Source organism: Haplochromis burtoni, unplaced genomic scaffold (genome assembly GCF_018398535.1).
Source record: "Haplochromis burtoni strain Fernald_Lab_line unplaced genomic scaffold, NCSU_Asbu1 Contig_96, whole genome shotgun sequence".
In the NCBI taxonomy this organism is placed as follows: Eukaryota; Metazoa; Chordata; class Actinopteri; order Cichliformes; family Cichlidae; genus Haplochromis; species Haplochromis burtoni.
In genome coordinates, this window is record NW_024582457.1 from 81251 (window position 1) to 98855 (window position 17605).

Sequence of the window (17605 nt, forward strand, 5' to 3'; positions counted from 1 at the left end):
GCTTCCCGTTTCAGCTAAATCACACAGCAGCCATCTGGACAAGGCTGTCTCAGTGCGCGGCGCTGCTGAGCTCCTCTGCCGGCCCGAATGAGCATCTACAGACAGACCTGGCCCTCAGAGCCCTGGCCCCTGCCTTCTGCTCCGGTGGCTGATCCTCCCTGTCCCAGCTCTCTGCCGCTCAGAGGACCATCCAGACTCTTCAGGTCTTGGACGCACGGCACACGTCGACATGCTTTTGTATGTGTGTGTGTGTGGAGTATGTACCTTCCAATATTTCAGTCTCATATTGTCCCTTTGGTGATTTATTATCTAATGTGGCAAAATTAAATTTTAATTGAGTTAGTATTTGCCTTTTTCCCCTGAAAAACAAGTCTACAGTGTGGTTGTGTTTGTTTACTCTTCACTCCCTCTTAATTTTCTCACCGTCTGCTTTTTTTGTGTTTGTTTCTTTGCACAAATGCCAGTCATTCACTGTTTGCTACCCTTTTCTTTGACAGCTAGAGCTGGCAGCATGAATGACATGTAAACGTAATTATTTCACAGACTTTGAGGAGCGTGTGAAGAGAGCGAAATGTGGGAACGAATCTGAGGGAAACTTTCCGTTAACTCCCGAGTTAATTTTGCCGAGCCCGACCCCAATTTGTAGATTTTCACATTTCCTTTGGCACACGGATATCCAGGAGGTCTGCTTTCTCCTTACTTCTACAGCCATCTTTAAAAACAGAAAAAAAAAAACAGAAACACTCTTCCCACACTATTTGCATATATAAAATATCCTTTATTGATATTTTTGCAAGCATTAAGCTCCCTTCAACTGAGGTCAACTTCGTTTTCGTCTCACGGGTCAAACAATTCTTAGCCATCAGGTATAAAACAGAAAAGTCCAGGATAACATTTCCCTCTGATAACACTAAAAATAGCTTCCAGCAGCAGTCATGGATCAGATAACATCATACACATTTAGTACAGCCGAACTGAAAAAGAAAAAAAAATGCAGCTTTGACTACTCTAAGAAACAAACATCGATCACTGTAATAAATACAAAAAACAGACAGGCATGTAAATGTATAAATAACGTGAAGGTTATTACAAACACAAGAGCAGGTTAAAACCTTACAGGGGAGCTGTGGGTCTATCTACACTGATTGTTACGTTACTGATTGTATTTATGTTACACTGGGTTTGCCTGCACTGGAAACAGCCGCAGAAGGAATTGACATTTTTGCTGTTATTCAACACAGAAAGGTGTCAAAGCAAAAAGGATGTAAATCCTATTACTTTAAATCTTGAAAAAAAGAAGGAAAAATAAGACCTTTTTTTATATATTTACATACACAGGTGATGTGTATTTATGAAGTACTGTTCTTCATTCCTGTGAGGAATGAAGAACAGTACTTCTTTACTTTGTTTTCTTTAAAAAAAAAAAAAAACCCTAAAAAAACAAAATAGTTGGTATCAGAGATGAAGATCAATGTTTTTAATAGTTGTATATTTATTTGTGTGTCAACAAACATGCATACCTTATAAAAAACACACAGACATTAACAATGTATTTTACATGATGTATTTATATTAATTTATTGCATGTGCTTGCCTGTGTGTGTGTGTGTCTGTCTGTCTGTCTGTCTGTGTGTCTGTTCTATCCTGTGAAAGTGTGTATGTGTGTTCTCTGGTCGATGTGGCTCAGTAGCGATGCTCTCCTCGTGTTATGTGAGAGGAGAACTCGTATCGATCTTGACTCCGGTGACCGCAGAGGTTGCACTCGAAGGGGTCTCTGAAGCCGTGGCAGCCCATGTGAATGGTGTACATGACGTGGTCCAGGAAGAGGACGCGGCAGTGTTCGCACCTGTACGCCCTCACCTGCTCCCCGTCCGCTGTCACTACTTTGAAGCCCTCGGAGGCCATCTCCATGGCCCGGATGGTGTCGAACTGCCTCTGTTGTTCCTCCTTCACCAGGGGAAGCACGCCGTTCCTAACCCCCTGGGTGATGTGGTTGGTCAGGTAGATGAGGCCGGGGGCTGCTCCGGTCGGGCGATCCTCGTTGTTGCTCTCGGTGTCCGTGGAGTCCTGGCCGCTGTGGCTGGGCGAGCCGTCCTTCTCGCTGGAGGCAGACTTGGAGTTGGAGAGCAGCAGCAGGTTCTCGGCCGCACTGTCTTTGGCTGACAAGCCCGTCCCTGCGTGGGCCTCCGTCGCCGGCTTGTGGAGGGGGTAGATGGAGCCGAGGCCCACATCGGAAGAGGAGGTCTGGACCAGAGGCCGGAGCGACTCGGCGCCTAGGTAGCTGATGGCGCTGTTGATGGCCTGGTCGATGACGTGGGGCTGGATCAGCTCGCTTGCTCCTCCGTCATAAGAAAGGTCCGACAGACGTTTGTCACCTGAAGAGAAGGAGAGACAGAAGGGCAGGGTGAGGTTCGTACTACGCTGACACACTTTCACCTGCATCCTATCATCTCACCATCTTGACACTGAGCCACTGAGTCTTAAAATGAGTCACTTCAGTCTACCTCTTGATGTTCTATTTTTCTCCCTCTTTTGATTATTTTTTGCTTTTTGTGTGGATATGAATCGCTTAAATGTAACATGTCTATGCAGAATCAAGGTAATATTTCAATGTAGTCTTTTCCAGTGACGATTAAGCAAATAAAAGGTGCAGTCTGTGATTAGGCTGCACTGCATAGAACCAGGCTTGCAGAGAAAAATGCAACCCCAATGAACACAAACAGTCACAGTTACACTTTTTTTTTCTTTCAGCAAAAAGCAGCGAAATTGTATTGACACAAAAGAAGCAGATTTCAGCCCTTACCCACAAACTTCTGTGGCATAGTGCTCTTACGTTTAGCTACATTATTAGCTAGTCTGTCTAGCACCAAGGCTCTGTCAGATCCCGTCTGGCTCAAGTCTTCCCTCTGCTCATTCTGGTTGCTTTCTTCCTTTACTACTGGAAAGCAAGACAGAGAAGTAGATTTTAGCGTCAAAGTAACTGGAGTTTGTCCTGCTGGCACAAGCCTGATGGTGGTTTTCTCACAGAGCACAGAGCGGACTATTCTGACACACGTGAAGCACTTGGTTTACGAATATAACATTTGCTCATAATGATCTGTTTTCAGGTTTTAATGTAGAGCTGTACAGAACACTAAGTATGAAGTGTCTAAATTTATATAGACAAAGAAACTGACTTAATTAGCTCGGATACCTACACGAGCCTATATTTAAATGGAAATGTAGCCTGTCTTGTTTTTTAGCAACAAAGACAGTGACTGTGATAGGCTGCTGTTCTGTGCACAGTTTCCTGCATCCCGTGCTTAGGATAAAGTAGGTCATTAGATCTGGGTGAAAGTTAAAGCGCACGCCTCGTGAGGCACCAACCTGTGTAGATGGTGTTTTGCAGTCCCATACACTGGAGGTAGTTGTGACACCTCTCTTTGTGCTCTTCTAGAGAGCTGCGCTGCTTATAGCTCCGCCCACAGTAAGCACACTTGTGGGGTTTTCCAACTGCAAAAAAAAATAATTACATCAGTGAAAGCAGAGCAGTGCAAAACTTTTTTTTATAAATAATTAACACTAAAGTAAGTTAAATGGCCATTTGGTTCCTTCTTCTTGAAAGAACACTGGAAGGAAGTAACGAATGCATTTTGAACAGATTAAGTACAAGATAAGGGCTGATTAGGGATCTGGCACAACCAGTGGTAAAGGGGGAAGAAAAGAGCACCACCTACAAAAATGTAAATGACAAACAAAAACCAAAACAATTTCTGGGAGGCCCTGTGGAAGAACTCGCAAGTAGAAGTTTATGTCTTAGGATGCCATAAGCTCTGCTGCTGCAGATAGTGCTGAGCTCATGTCCTCTGTATTTATGGGTAACTCAGGTAGCAACTTAGTGTAGAGTGAACACAGTGCAAACTGAAACCTTATGATGGAGAGCAACATTTTTTATTTTTCACTAAGAAAATATATGCTGACAAATACTGATGATTTTTGCTATATTTTTAAATACAGAGAAAAAAAGCCATAAACCTAAATTAAAAAGTGCTGAAAATTAAATCCAAAATATGAAAAAATCAGAGGAAGGGGAGGATTTTTCTGCCCATACCTGGACAGACAAACAAAACAAACTCAAATGGCCTGTAAATGGTAAATGGCCTGTACTTGTATAGCGCTTTACTAGTCCCTAAGGACCCTCATCCACCCATTCATACACTGGTGTGACTCAATCTTGTTTTGTGAATGCTCATAAAAACAGCTGAAATTAGTTTAATGCATGCACTTTTTATTTTTGCATGCTAAAAATAAGTGGCTAGCGTTTTTGGTTTTTTAAGGAAAATAATAAGCCTTTATTTTTTAACATATATTTATATTTAAATACATTCCTTTTACATATTAGGAGTTACATTACTATGATAACAGTATTCTATGTCTTTAATATTATAAGTCCAGTTGTCTCCAGTTTGAAAGCTCTCAAGGCTGAATTTATATGATTACAATTCAGCTCAATAACCAACATATATCAGATGCTTTAATCTTTCTCACTTATTTTTTTGTAGGTGCTGTTACATTTACGTTGTAAAATGACACAATCGTGATTGTTATCCCTCCATTTTTCTGACAAACCCTTCAGAAGGAGAATTCTGTTTACACCCAAATTACACTAACACGTACTTCTGCAAAGCATTTGAAAAAAAAAAGTGACACCATATCTGCACCCTGTCAACTTCCCTTTACATAGTCCCGAGCTCATGCTGCATGTGCTGCAGAAGTTGCTGTGCCTTTTGTAAAAATCGTCCAACATAAAAGTGCAGAAGTTTTCAGCGGGGGTGACCTTTGCATGCTCACCCGAGTGTGTGCGTAGGTGGCCGGTGAGGGCGTCCCTCCTGCGACAGGCGTAGCTGCACAGGTGACACTTGAAGGGCTTCTCCCCTGAGTGGAGCTTGATGTGACGCAGCAGGTTGCCCTTCTGGGTGAAGGAGGCGCCGCACTGGGTGCACTGGAATGGACGTTCTCCTGAGGACGAGAACAGACAGAGCAGACACACGTTACTGCAAAGATGTAAACACAAGGAAAGAAAGGACAGAATAAATGTTGTTTATTCCCAGGGTGGGACAGAATAACTTGTATGTTTTATTGGCTTCTAATTTTCGGATTTTATGGATCGGATCAGACAGTTTGTTTCATTTTTAAGCTTTTCCTTGAGTGCACTAATCTGACTGTGTTTGTTCCCTCCCTCCACTGACAGCGATAAAAGTCTTTGTCTTTTCTGTGCGGATGGAAAAGCTGCGGGAACGCGGGAGGTCGCCGCACTACAAGCCGGATGATGCAGCGTCTCCGGGGCGGAGAACGATCCAGCAGCCTGTGGGGAGGGTTTCACAGCAGAGTGACACTCCATCTCTCCATGCTCCCCCTGCCCCACAGACTTCTGGCGCTCTGATCGAACAAGAGCCTTTCAGACTCAGCCTGCCAGCTCCGTAATGCACCATTGCCTAGGTCAATTTGATCTGAAAATCTCATTTTTTCCTCTTCTTCGTCTCTAAAATAAGAGCGGCACATCACAATGCAAATTCAGCCTCATTTGAATAAAGCGAAGGAAACACTTTGTGTTGAGAGCCAGTCTTCCTGATCAGCGCTTCTGGAATAAACCAATATCCATCCTCTCCGAGTGTTGTGGCATTCTGTGAAAACGTTTTAATATGGCTTTCTTTTTTTTTTTCAAAGCCCCCCCCCCCTGTAAAATAAGAGTCACCAGTGAAGCAGCAAAAATATATAAAAAAGGAAATTCATTAAAAATGCATTTCAGGAGCAAAGACTCACCACAGAATATTTTCTATTTAAATAGGAGGCACTTCATTATATCTTTTATTGTACTTTCTTTTGCATTTACATTAGTCTACTGTTCCTTTCTTCCATTTTGAGTTTCATTAGTTTCTAAAGCCTGACAGTTAAGTGCCTTTTTCACAAATGTTCCCCACCACTGGTTTGGCTCCATTACAATAGAATATCAATTTTGAATTCTGAAAAACTTTTAATAGCCAGATAATTGTCACTTTGCAGAGATCCCATTTAATTGCTGCAGATATCCTGTTTCTCAACTGAGGGTATGTTTTCTTTGGACCAAGTTTGTCTCTGCTACTTTATCACACAATAACCTGATCAGTTGCTTGTCACGTGGCAATTCAGAGACTGTTAGATAAACAATCACGAATGCTAATGCTACATCTTGAAGTCTATTTCATGCACGATATTAGGCTCTGCACGCACACAGCCAGATGCAAGCATGCTACAAGTGAGTGTGAGGAGGACTGCAAAAGAAGTTACTCTCAGAGAGTGTGTATGTGTGCATGGTGACATTGCTTGTGTTTCTGAAAAGAATTTATGTTTGGCTAAACAGGCGGAGGAGCCACAGCGCACACCTCTCTACCCCTATATCCATCTCCTCTATACTAACAGTGAACATGGGTGCAAAGGAAGGGCAAGAAGTGTTGCAGACGGCGTGGCTTACCAGTGTGGCTTCGCTTGTGCACCATCAACACATTGGGGCCAATGCAAACTATCCCACAGATATCGCACTTGAGCTTCCCGTTGGGCAGCCGGATACCGCCGGCCGAGGAGAAGGCCTTGGCTTCGGGGCTCGGCTGTGAGCCGTTCACCTTGGCCCCGGAGGCATCGATCACGCGCAAGTCTTCCGCGCACTCCTCCTCCTCCACACCGTTCATGTCACAGGCCAGCCCATTCTCCTCATCACTGCGAGCCTCAACTTTAATGTTACAGGCTGGAAAAGAGGGCAAGGGGGGGCCACGGTTTAGAATACGAGCATTTTTGTTTCTTGCATGATGTTAAATACTAAAGATGGGCAATTTATCAGTGTGATATTGATACTGTGGCATGAGAAGTTAGAGAGATGTTTATCCCAACACTGTGTTTTAATATTCCTACTTTTTTTGTTTTTTGCTTTTTGTATAAAGAACCATGATGCTGAACTCATACTGGGATTTCCAGCTATTAAACTGAACTTTACTGATTTTTTAATTTGTGACAAAATATACCTGGCTTTATTTGAATTTATTCATATATAGAGAGATATTTTTTTCAGTGGAGCTCTGCACATTCTGTGTTTACTCCTGTTGGAATAAGCACCGTAAGCTGTAACACAGAAACTGCAACTGCCCTAACTAGGGCACCAACAGCTTTGTAATAGCAACTTCCTTTAGTGCACGTTTTCTTGTGAAGAGGGATGCTGCATCAGCCCTTCAGAAACTTTCCCTCCTATTTCAGACATTTTTTTTCTGAATTCACATTAAAAGGCAAAGCTCTTCATAAGGGCACACAGGTGGACAGCATGTCTACTCTTTGAGGATGTCAGTGAGGAGATGAAGAAACGTGCCGATCATCTCACACCATCACACTTTGGTGAAGCAAATGACAGCAAGATAAACAGGAAACAGAGACACAGGAAGCAGTGCGAAACTAGGGACACGCGCGGTATCTATCATAGCAACCGAGCGAACAACACAGATATACAGCCATGTGGCCTCTTCACACTCGTATTCATTTGTAAAGGTCTTCGTGTCATTTTGTACATTTCTAGCTTTTTAAAGTGCCGAAAGAAAATTATACCCGAGCGATCAGCGCCTGCTCTTATCTTATCTGTAGAAAAGCTTTAAAAAAACCAATACACACTGTAGCGTGTATTTGATGTCCAGTGTTCCAAAGAAAATAGAAGTGCCCTGTGCGATTAACTCTCAGCCGCTTCATTTTCCCACCAATGGACTTAAGAAATATTTAAGAGAACTGACAGATCATGTAAGTCCCGCAGCTACCAACCTGTGGTTTGCATGTCACAGTGACAGCCTGATTTCCCCATGCCTCTACCTCTGTTTGTACAACTGAAGAGGAAGAAGTGGAAATCATGAAATATAGGAATCCATGGAAAAGGGGAAGCTTCACAAAGAGGGCCTGTCTAACTGAAATACCAAGAATTATGGAGAAGTGACAGAAAGGGAAGCATGGGAAAGGAATTGTAAAACAGCCTGTAACTGAAACAGTTTTTTTTTTTTCTAATGCAGGAGTGTTGTTTTCACCGAGAGTCACTGAGGGGGCATAAATCCCCTAATGTATATTTTCCACAGAGGGAAGAGTGAAACATGAGAACTGAGTAGGATCACGAGATGTTGGTGATCATCCCTTTTCTCATAATCTGACAGTCCATACCCACACTTTTGAAAACAATGTGTTTATTTATTTATTTATTTTATGTCACATGAGAAGTAATCTCATCTGTTAAACTGCTGGGTTTATTGGACAGACTTGTATTTTGCTGGGGGAGATAAGATAAAAGACACACCAACATGCAAAGAAAGGAAAGAAACCATTTTGCTGTCTATAAAAAACAAAAGTGTGGTTAGAATGCTAAACTGGCCATCATTTATGTTACATAACCAAGTAGGAATTAGGGGCTACACAGCATTCAAAATGTCCTTACAATGCACCACAGTTGAGCATGGCATGTAAGTGGGGATTGTTCTGTTATTGTGTTTAGTTTAAGTTACGAGCTCTCTGTTTTTACAGACATTTACGACTTATTTTAACGACTATTTACGGACATTAAAGAAAAACTATAAAATCTGTTTCACCCTCAGTTTGATCAGTGACTTAAATTAGCTTCAGTCAAATATGTCAACCATTTATCTGTTACTTGTTGCTATCTTTCTGAGTTTTCAAGAATCAGCTGTTTCACATTATATCAGTTAAAATAACAACTGTCCTTGTTTAAGTAGCTTAATGTTGCTGCTATCCACTAGCTATTAGCTAGGCATTTAGCCATTAGCCTGCTCAAACTTGATCTATTAGAACCATTTATTTGTGGGTTTTTATCAAAATTATATAAGACATTTCTCCCTTGTTTTTATCCATCAAACTGTTAACCATTATATTTAGCATTAGCTTTAAGGTCTCCTTCTGGCTACTTTTAACTATAATCATTTGTCCCTTAATTTTAGCTAGCACTTTTGATCATTTATCTGTTACTTTTGGATAACACTATGTAGTTCTATAATTTATCTATTACATTTAGGTAACTAATTGAACAATTAACCACTACCACATATTTTGGTTTATCTGTTGGTTATGGCGTTCCTAATAATGATTCTGTTACTTTTTAAGCTAACCTTTCTGTGACAGCTAACTGTGTAGCAGTTCCAATTTATGTACACTCTCAGCAAGTCATGTTTAGGTTATACAATGTGATACAATTAATTAAATTTAAAAAATCAGTGAGATAAAAATAAAAATAATCTACTTCTGCTACTGGAAAAATGTTTGAATTTCATGAATGCAAATGCAGCAATCCAGCAGTTCCCCTGGTAAAGTTAACTCGTCACCGATTTATGGAATGTTGTTGCTAACTGTCTTCACAGATACAAGCAGAAATCACAAGCTATGAAGCCATAGTCATCTTTTTTGAAGATTTTACGTTTCATTTATTGCAAAGTGTACGTCTATGAGGTTCTCACTTTAACCACTGAGGGTTTTTTTTCTCATTGAAACAAAACATTTACATGACTATGTGTTAGTGTAGCTTAGCTGTAGGGATTTTTTTGAGTTATGAATTTGCATTTGCATATCACAGAACTCGAAAGCAAAACTCCATAAGTGGCTATACCACTTCAATCCTGCTAATTTAATTTATGGTTTTAGCCGCAAAACCTTCAACTGCCACAGCGTAGGATAATTACACTGTTTTTAAATGTCGATAGACATTGTAAAAAGTACATAAATTACGTGCACATTAGCTTTTGAAAGAATTCTCTACCCCCCCAAAAAATACAGAACTGATCCAAGAATAACGCCTTTTCACAGTGAGGCAGGTGTACAATTTCAGGAAATGGTTGATACAGAGCGGGTGGAAAAAAATGTGTTTATCTATTATCATCTAATACACCAGTGAAGCTTTGAGATTATCAACTAGCTGGAGCAGAAGGGAACCATGAACACTGGGCTGACACCCACTTCTCATGGATATGGGGAAGTTGTGACTAAATTGGGAATAGGAAGAAAGCTTTTGCTTTACATCGTGTTTGTCATGAACATCACACATCCTGATTTACTCATTTTGGGAAGCAAGTGTCAGATCACAGTAGACAAACAAAACAGGTTTCAATAAAATGGTTATAACCTGATACGGATCTACTCCTCACACTACAGGTAAAGAAACAGCACGCCCTGGAGCAGTGACTGGAAAAATAATTAACAAGTAAAATGCTAGAGCTTTAGAAAGGCATAAAAAGAAAAAATAAACTAGCTGCATTGACAAGGATGCATAGCGGGTAGGAAGCAACACAGCACTGTGCTCTGCAGCGTGGAAACACAAGGAGCCACTGGAGGTTCCTGTTACTGAGTTGTGCTGCTCTCACTGCCTGAAAATAACCTTGTGTGCAAAGTAGTGGAACCACAAGTGTTAAACCACGCCAGCAACACACTGAACACAACTTGCAGGAACACCAAAAACAGCCTGCTTTTTGCCCTCACACGGTTTTTTGTTTTTTTTCGTTTTTTGGTTTTTTTTTAAACTCGCCTCCATGCTTTCGGGAACTAAACCGCTCAGTCTCCTTCTCAGTCTCATGTCTCTGACATAGCCGAGGACCTATCTGAATCACTGAAAATGAAAGCGAAATCATTTCACTGGGATGTTGTGAAGGTCATCTTACAGTCTTGTGACTTTAACCGAGTCTCTGGGCTTATGTTCGGTGTAAGAAACACAAGGCGGTAAAAACGTTTCTTTCACGAAATGGTTAAATAGGCATCACATATTAACCTCCCTCGTGCGTGTAGTCATACATGTGTAGCTTGTACCACAGCGAATGTGCGCCAACAATGACGTTCCCAGGCTATAAAGACTCACTTGCAACAGGAAATAACCTGGGTTTCGAGGTTTTAAGCTTTCGATACTTTGAGGTCCCATGTCCCACATATAGTCCCCCCTCTTTTTTCACTAAAGAGAACTGAGCAGCACATGATCCTGGGCGATAATTATAACTCATTTGGGCTCTTATCACTGAGGCAGTGATGCATAGATGTACCAGATACTTGCACTTCCCTTCTTTCTTTCTGTCCCTTATATAGACACACACTCGTGCAAAAGGATTGAAAAGAAACTCGCACGCAGAACATAAAGTCATACACCCAGCTGCACCTTCTTTCCCTTCTTTACAGGCTGCCAATGAAAGTCAAACATTTAGATAATGCTCACGACGACCATTTCCCATTTTTTTCGGTTGACTAAGACGTGCATGTGTGATGTAAAACGTGGTTCCACACACATCCTCCGTTACTCGGCTGAACACGTGTTGATTGTTTAGACTCACAGATTCCTGCCTGTGTCGGGTTCAGCACCTGACAGCTCAAAAGTAGGAAAGAGAGAGCCTTTGTGAGTAAGCAGGTGTGCGACCTATGTGGTGCGGTGATGCGCTCTCCGAGCTTGGCCCCGTTCCTGAACTCTTTATCTCCAGGAGTGTTGAAACTGCCTGATGGCAAGTTCTTCTTAGGAAACTCTTACACATCCTATTTCAGTTTCCTCTCACATCTTATTTTTGACTGTGCGCTGCTAATCTTTGCCGTTATCTGGATGTAAGTGGAAAAATACTGATAAGATGGTCAATTTTGAGCCATTCCATTTTGTCTTCTTTTTTTTTTTGCATTCTAACTCCTATATGTGATATGTGAAGATTTCAAGTGATTCATTCAATAGGTGAAGGTATGTTTTTGACATTAAAAAGGCACAATACACACAAAACAACTATGCTGTTTGTCCTATGAAAGGTGAATGCTATGTCCGGTTATCTTGCTGTCATATAAAACTGATCAGCCTTTAATGACCAGTAAACATTTCCTGTTTCACAAACCGCCCATGTTAGGAGACTTGAGATAAACATATGTCACTGATGTGAGTCCCCCTTGCATTCTCCATCCTGATTTTCACCATGAGATTCCCTGGCTTGCTGTTTGCAAACTCAAATCAAGGCCACATTAGCTATTCCTTAAGATTCAGCTTATTAATGACGTGCCATGGATCAAAGGGATTTTTTTTTACCTTTCCTGCCAATGACCTAAATGTGTCTCTTTGCAGCTTTAAATTAATTTTTCCAAGGGATTTGGAACAGCAAATATCTCCCACTGGATGTTCATTTGATTAATTTTATGCTTTTTTTTAACATATATGTCACACTTTTGATCCTTACATTACTTTCACTTATCGCTTTACTCTGATTTGGATGCTTTGGGAATGATACGTCTGACTACTGCTGGGAAGGGCACTGCAGTCGTTTAGGCTTGTTTTTGATTGCCGCTTCATGGGATATATTCAATACATCAACATAATTTTGCTATCACACACTGATTTTTTTACTTTCATTTTAATTCACAGAAGCAGCGGTGACGGTCAGGCTGCGCTTGAGTTACCTTTGTCCCCTCGGTTGTTCTGCTGCTGGGTGGAGCCGGCTGACAGGTCTTCAGGGACAGCCATGGGCTCTTCTGCCTCCTCGGACGCTTCATTGGCAGGGGGACTGTCCCTGTCTGGGGTAGAGACACACACCAGCAAACACCCATCACTCACTACGCAACCCCCGCGACATGACTCATTCAGGGGTAGCAAAATTACCTCTCCGTCCTGTAAGAGCCTGTTTGTGGGCCTATTGTATCTACTTTGTGAATTCTACAGCTCAATCATGCAGTAGGCGAGTTTTTACCTGGCATCTGGGCTATTTCCTGGGCCTCCTCTGTCTCCATGCGGTGCAAGTACTCTAATGGGAGAAAGATAGAGATGTAGGTGTGTGTAAGTTTAATCAAGTGCAGGCGCAGGAAACAACGTTATAAAAAGCTAGAGTGGAGTAAAAGGGTGTACTTCTCGGCGTGACTCCATAACCTCGCTGAGATCGCTCTTGTCACAGCCGCAGATACACCACTCTCCCTCACATTACATTACAAAGAATTACAGACATTTTCATTACAAGTCTGACAGAAAGACGGAGCACGGAGAGCAGCTCGGGACCCGGCTGATGAGGGCCCTGCCGGTAGCGCGGGGTTGCCGGGGATAGGCTTTCAGACCACATTTGTTATTTATTGTTAATTTCCTGCCACATAATCATCCCAAAATGCAAACTGACTGCCGCAAAATTAAGCAGAAAATTAACTGGCCCCAGGTCACCGGGGATGCGGGTGTTTGCCGTGCCCAGCTGATCGGCGTTCGTGTTCTCTCTAATTTACTGAGCATGCATCGCTGAGCCCGCGGCCTGAGTGCAGACACACGCAAGCCACAATCAGAAACAAAGAGAGGGAGGGAAAAGAGAGAGAAGAAGAAGGAGATGAGAGAAAGGCTGCGAGACGTGCATGGAGAGAAGTAGATGTCTGTGAAAGGGCAAAAAGTCAGAGGAAGGTGCAGAAAAAGAAAAGAGACAGAAAAGCAGGCAGAAGGACCGAGAACTTCTCTTTATTTATTTATTTTTACACTCCCCCCCACCTTTTTTTTTAGCAAGAAGAGGCAATCGAGTCCAGAAGCGCTCCTCCGGCCAGGGCTGCATATCTGAGGAGTCACCAATGCTCGTGGCCCCATTAATAATGGATGGCCCTCAAGCCTGCAGCAGATGGGCCCGACAGCCTCAGCCCAAGCTCCGCCACTTCAAGAAGCCCTTGGTGGGGCCGCTGCCCAGTCCAAGCAGCCACACAGGGAGAAGTGAAGCTCCCGAAAATAGCGAAACAAACCCAGGGGAGAAGGGGAACCTAGCCCTTCCTGTTTTACTGACAGATGGCTCCACACATTTGGAACAAATAGTGGGAAGCAACGGGGCCGCTCTGTCGCAACGCACAAGATTCTGCGGAGTCAAGTCAGGAGCTCAAAGGCCTGCAAGACACTCAGGATGCAAGTGCGAGAGGAGGGAGAAAGGGTGGCGTGGGGGGGGGGCATAGGTCACTGGTGCAGATGATTTGTTCAGCATAACACGGTGGTGTTGCGTGTTACTGCGCCGAGCGACGACTCGGCAGCGCCGTTCCTCAGCATCTGGAGTTTGCAGGTCGGGGGCAGAGGGAGGTGTATTCTCATGTGCCCTTTTTTTCTGGGCAGATGGTGAGAGGGGAAACACGGATGTGTTGGCGGGGGGGCTTTGACAGAAGTTTAGAAAAAGGAGAGAGAGTTCCTACATTCAGCCACAACCCACTTGCGTAGGCATGTGGAAAGTAAAGTGCATGTAGAATATTCAGGAAATTCTTTTTTTTTTTGTTCAGAACACTCATGGCACTTTTTCCTTGTGTTTACCGACAGCTCTGTTTTCACTTTTAGTGCTTCGACTTTAACATACTTTTGGCATTTGGTGATCATCAAGTTAAGACTCAGACTGAAAGTAGAACTTTTTGATAAAAGCCGGAGCACGACTAAAACATTTCCATCTAACTATCCAGACTTATTAATGATTCTCCTTCTCAAATCAGAGTGAAATTATTGTGTGTGTGTGTGTGTGTGTGTGTGTGTGTGTGTGTGTGTGTGTGTGTGTGTGTGTGTGTGTGTGTGTGTGTGTGTGTGTGTGCGTTGGCGTATGAGTGTCAAAGTGTATGAGTGTACGAACTGGGGGCAGGTGGAATCTTTCAGGCGGTGAAATAGGAGTCAGAGAAAAGACTTCTAACACAGAGCGCAAAGGGGGGACTGGAACAGTTTTGGTCGGAGTACGTCAACTGAGGAGAGGCAGGAAGAGGCTTGTGGGTTGACAGAATTTTCGGTCCTCCTCCTGTGTGTTTGCACGTGCGTGTGCGTGCGTGCGTGTGTGTGTGTGTTTGGTGGATGGTTGTGGCGGTGTGTCGCTGGGGGTGGGGGTAGCGAGGTGCAAAGCTACACCAGGGAGCAGGGTGGAGATGAGAAACACACGAAACCGTTAACAGATACTGAGGACCACACCAGCAAAGTCTGGATACCCTGGAGAAAGCTGACACAGTGGCGTGTCTGTGTGTGTTTAGATTAATGCACAGTTAAAACAAACTGAAAATATGAAGGATTTTTTTTTTAAAGTGACACTTCTTGAGAGTTTCACTTGGAACTTTCTACTGATTAAACATCATAAATATGACTGAAGGCCCAGTATTTTTAAAACAAGTTTATACTTATAGGTTTTGGCAGCAATTAAATATTTTAAATAGATTAAACTATATCTGCAGATAAACAGCAGTGCTGTGACACGGCTATGTGAATGCAGCTTCATCACACTTCACCTCACATCAGGAGCCCCACTTTGAGTGATTTCCTACTCATACACTCAGACTTTCCACTTTTAACTGAACAGTCTGAGTGACAATTATCGAAAAACATCTCAAATAATAACGATCCGTCCTGTGAGTTTTGCAATAAGTAACACCGCCGTGGGCGCCTTCTTATCAATAACGAGGAAAAGAGATGATCCCACACTGCCAAGCAACGTGGCACGCGGACACCTCTGTTCGTGTGTGCACGCAGAGATGCTCATCAGTAATTCATGAAATGTATGGGTGGAAGTGGGCAGATAGTGTTAGCAGATGTGTTCTGGGAGTCTATCATTGGAGGAGGGTGGTGGTGGTGGTGGTGGTGGGAGAGCAAAGGTGCGCTGAAGAAGAAGTTTCCTTCATTTGCATCTGACACACTTCACTACTCTGCTATTCAGACAGTACAATCATTTTAATAACTGTCTGTCTTCCTCTAACCCCTCCACCCCCCTCCCCCTTTCACACCCCCTCCTACTTCTGTTTCTACTGACAAGAAAGATGATGTATCCGCAGACAGATTTGCAGCACTTTCAGCACTTCTCTTTCCAACTGAGCTATGAAAAAAGCCCTATGTGCGCAGGTACTGAGCTCCGTTTACAAGTTCAGAAATCAAAAATGAGTGTTCTGCTATTTTATTTGACTTTTCGCGTAGTTTATTTATTATCTTACATTTATTGTTAAAGTAGATAACTGCTTTACATTTGCGGAGAAATATAATTTTTTCTGCTTGACCGTAAACTTGAAATGTGTTAATAAAAAAAAAATAGGACACATCAGAGAAAGATGCTTTCCAAGTTTTAAAAAAATGTAATTAATGCCAACTTATTTTACGTCCCACAAACGCCACTTTTAAACACACAGTTAATTATAGTTAATAAATAATAATTTAGAGAAGGGTTAAATATATATATTTGAGGAAACTCAGCTTTCTTGGACTTCTGGTTTTTGTTTTTTTTATCGCGTTTAAAAAGAAAAAAACCCCGATCATTTCCCCCCCCATCTCTTCGGCGGTGAATCTTTCAGTTTTCTGCCTGGGCGTTGATGAGCAACTTTTTCACCTTTGAGCGTCAGCAGCGTGAAAAGTTTCAGCAGTCCTGCCTGTTTTCTTCTCTTCACACAGACGCCTTACCGGCTAACCGAGACTGCGGTTCGATTCTGAACAGGCCGACACAAAGATTAACGGAACGAGAAATGCTCAGAGCGACTGATTTGTGTGTAAACTCGAGCCGCTCGGGAGAGCGCGTTTAGTCGGTGCGTACTGATTTCCTGTTTAAGCAAAAACATGTTCGCATTAGTTTAGGCCCCGGTCAATTTTGCGCTTTCAACAATTTAAAGAAAATTATTTCCTGAAAAAATAAAAGTTTCTTTTAAATATCTTAATAAACTTGAGGCACTTTTAAAACAGGGCCCTAAAGTTTACAGAGTGCGCACATCTGTTGCAACAGGTGCCGTAGCCGAAGAGGGAAAAACAGTTAAACGAGTTAAAATGATAACGAGCCCCGAGCCGATCTGTATGAATTCTTAAAGAAAATGTGATTCGGATTTTTATAGAAGTCGAATTAATTGGAAAATAATTTATCCATATTTCCCAAAAGAGAGAGAGAGAAAAAAAGACGCAAGGAAAATGGGGAACATTTCCCTCTACTTCCCTTAAATTACTGCTCGTAGCTTACAGACACAGACAACGCTTTAAAAACAATATATTTTCCCCGATATATTACTGAAATATAGTCTTGTTATTCAATCCGTTATAAACTCTGTGGCAGAAGAAAATTACGCGCATCAAACGGGACCTTGATGCTGAGGCGCACCTGCACCGAAACTATAAGGAGAGTCTTTTCCAGTCAGGCGCAAATGTCTCCTAAACCATTTCACTGCCATCGAAATCACTTTAGAGGTGTTGGCCTAGCCTTTGAGGTGAGAGCCGAGCTGAAATGTGCGGTTGAAGTCACTTTACCTGCTATTCCTTGAGTTTGCAGTATGAAGTTCTTCCAACTCTCCCCGGCTCCATGTGCAGAAGGTCGCAGCGCCGCGGCGGCCCCATGGAGCTGCGCCCTGAGTCCCTCCCCTCTCCACTGCACTTCCTCGTTCCAGCCCAACATGACTATGTCTCTCAGCTCGGCTGAGGCATTTTGCTTGCTTTTATCCACAGTCTGCAGTGGGGAGTCGGGCCACCGAACCCCTGGCACTTGCTTTGTGCCGTGCCAATAAAAGCTGACACCCAGTAGACCATCACTGGCAGCCATGCATGAGATGGGATGAGGCGAGCGAGGAGAGTGGACCATTCATTGTTTATTTATTTCATTCACACCGAAGAAGCTGATTGGGGTTGGGGGAGGTG

At 42.7% G+C, this 17605-nt stretch overlaps 1 protein-coding gene across 5 annotated transcripts; it reads right to left on the bottom strand.

The window, feature by feature from the left end:
- Positions 1-1615: 1615 nt before the first annotated feature.
- ikzf1 (IKAROS family zinc finger 1 (Ikaros)) lies at positions 1616-17527 on the bottom strand. Of its 5 annotated transcripts, none has more exons than XM_005927033.3 (8): positions 17222-17527; positions 12732-12785; positions 12445-12558; positions 6491-6760; positions 4831-4998; positions 3367-3492; positions 2804-2935; positions 1616-2375 (listed from the first exon to the last, which is right to left on the bottom strand). In XM_005927033.3, the coding sequence occupies exons 1-8, from the start codon at positions 17508-17510 to the stop codon at positions 1684-1686; spliced, it is 1845 nt and encodes a 614-aa protein (XP_005927095.2). In that variant the 5' UTR covers positions 17511-17527; the 3' UTR covers positions 1616-1683. The 5 variants fall into 5 exon arrangements, with proteins under 5 accessions (XP_005927095.2, XP_014190571.2, XP_005927096.2 ...); XM_014335085.2 differs by having other exon boundaries at positions 2804-2938; positions 17222-17525; XM_005927034.3 differs by lacking the exon at positions 2804-2935.
- Between the last annotated feature and the right edge of the window lie 78 nt (positions 17528-17605).

Coding starts and splice junctions, on each gene's coding strand:
- ikzf1 (XM_014335085.2), bottom strand. CDS start 17,510: ATGGCTGCCAGTGATGGTCTACTGGGTGTCAGCTTTTATTGGCACGGC. Junction 2,939..3,366: donor GCAAAACACCATCTACACAG/GTTGGTGCCTCA, acceptor CTTGCTTTCCAG/TAGTAAAGGAAGAAAGCAAC. Junction 2,376..2,803: donor TATGCCACAGAAGTTTGTGG/GTAAGGGCTGAA, acceptor CCTTCTCTTCAG/GTGACAAACGTCTGTCGGAC.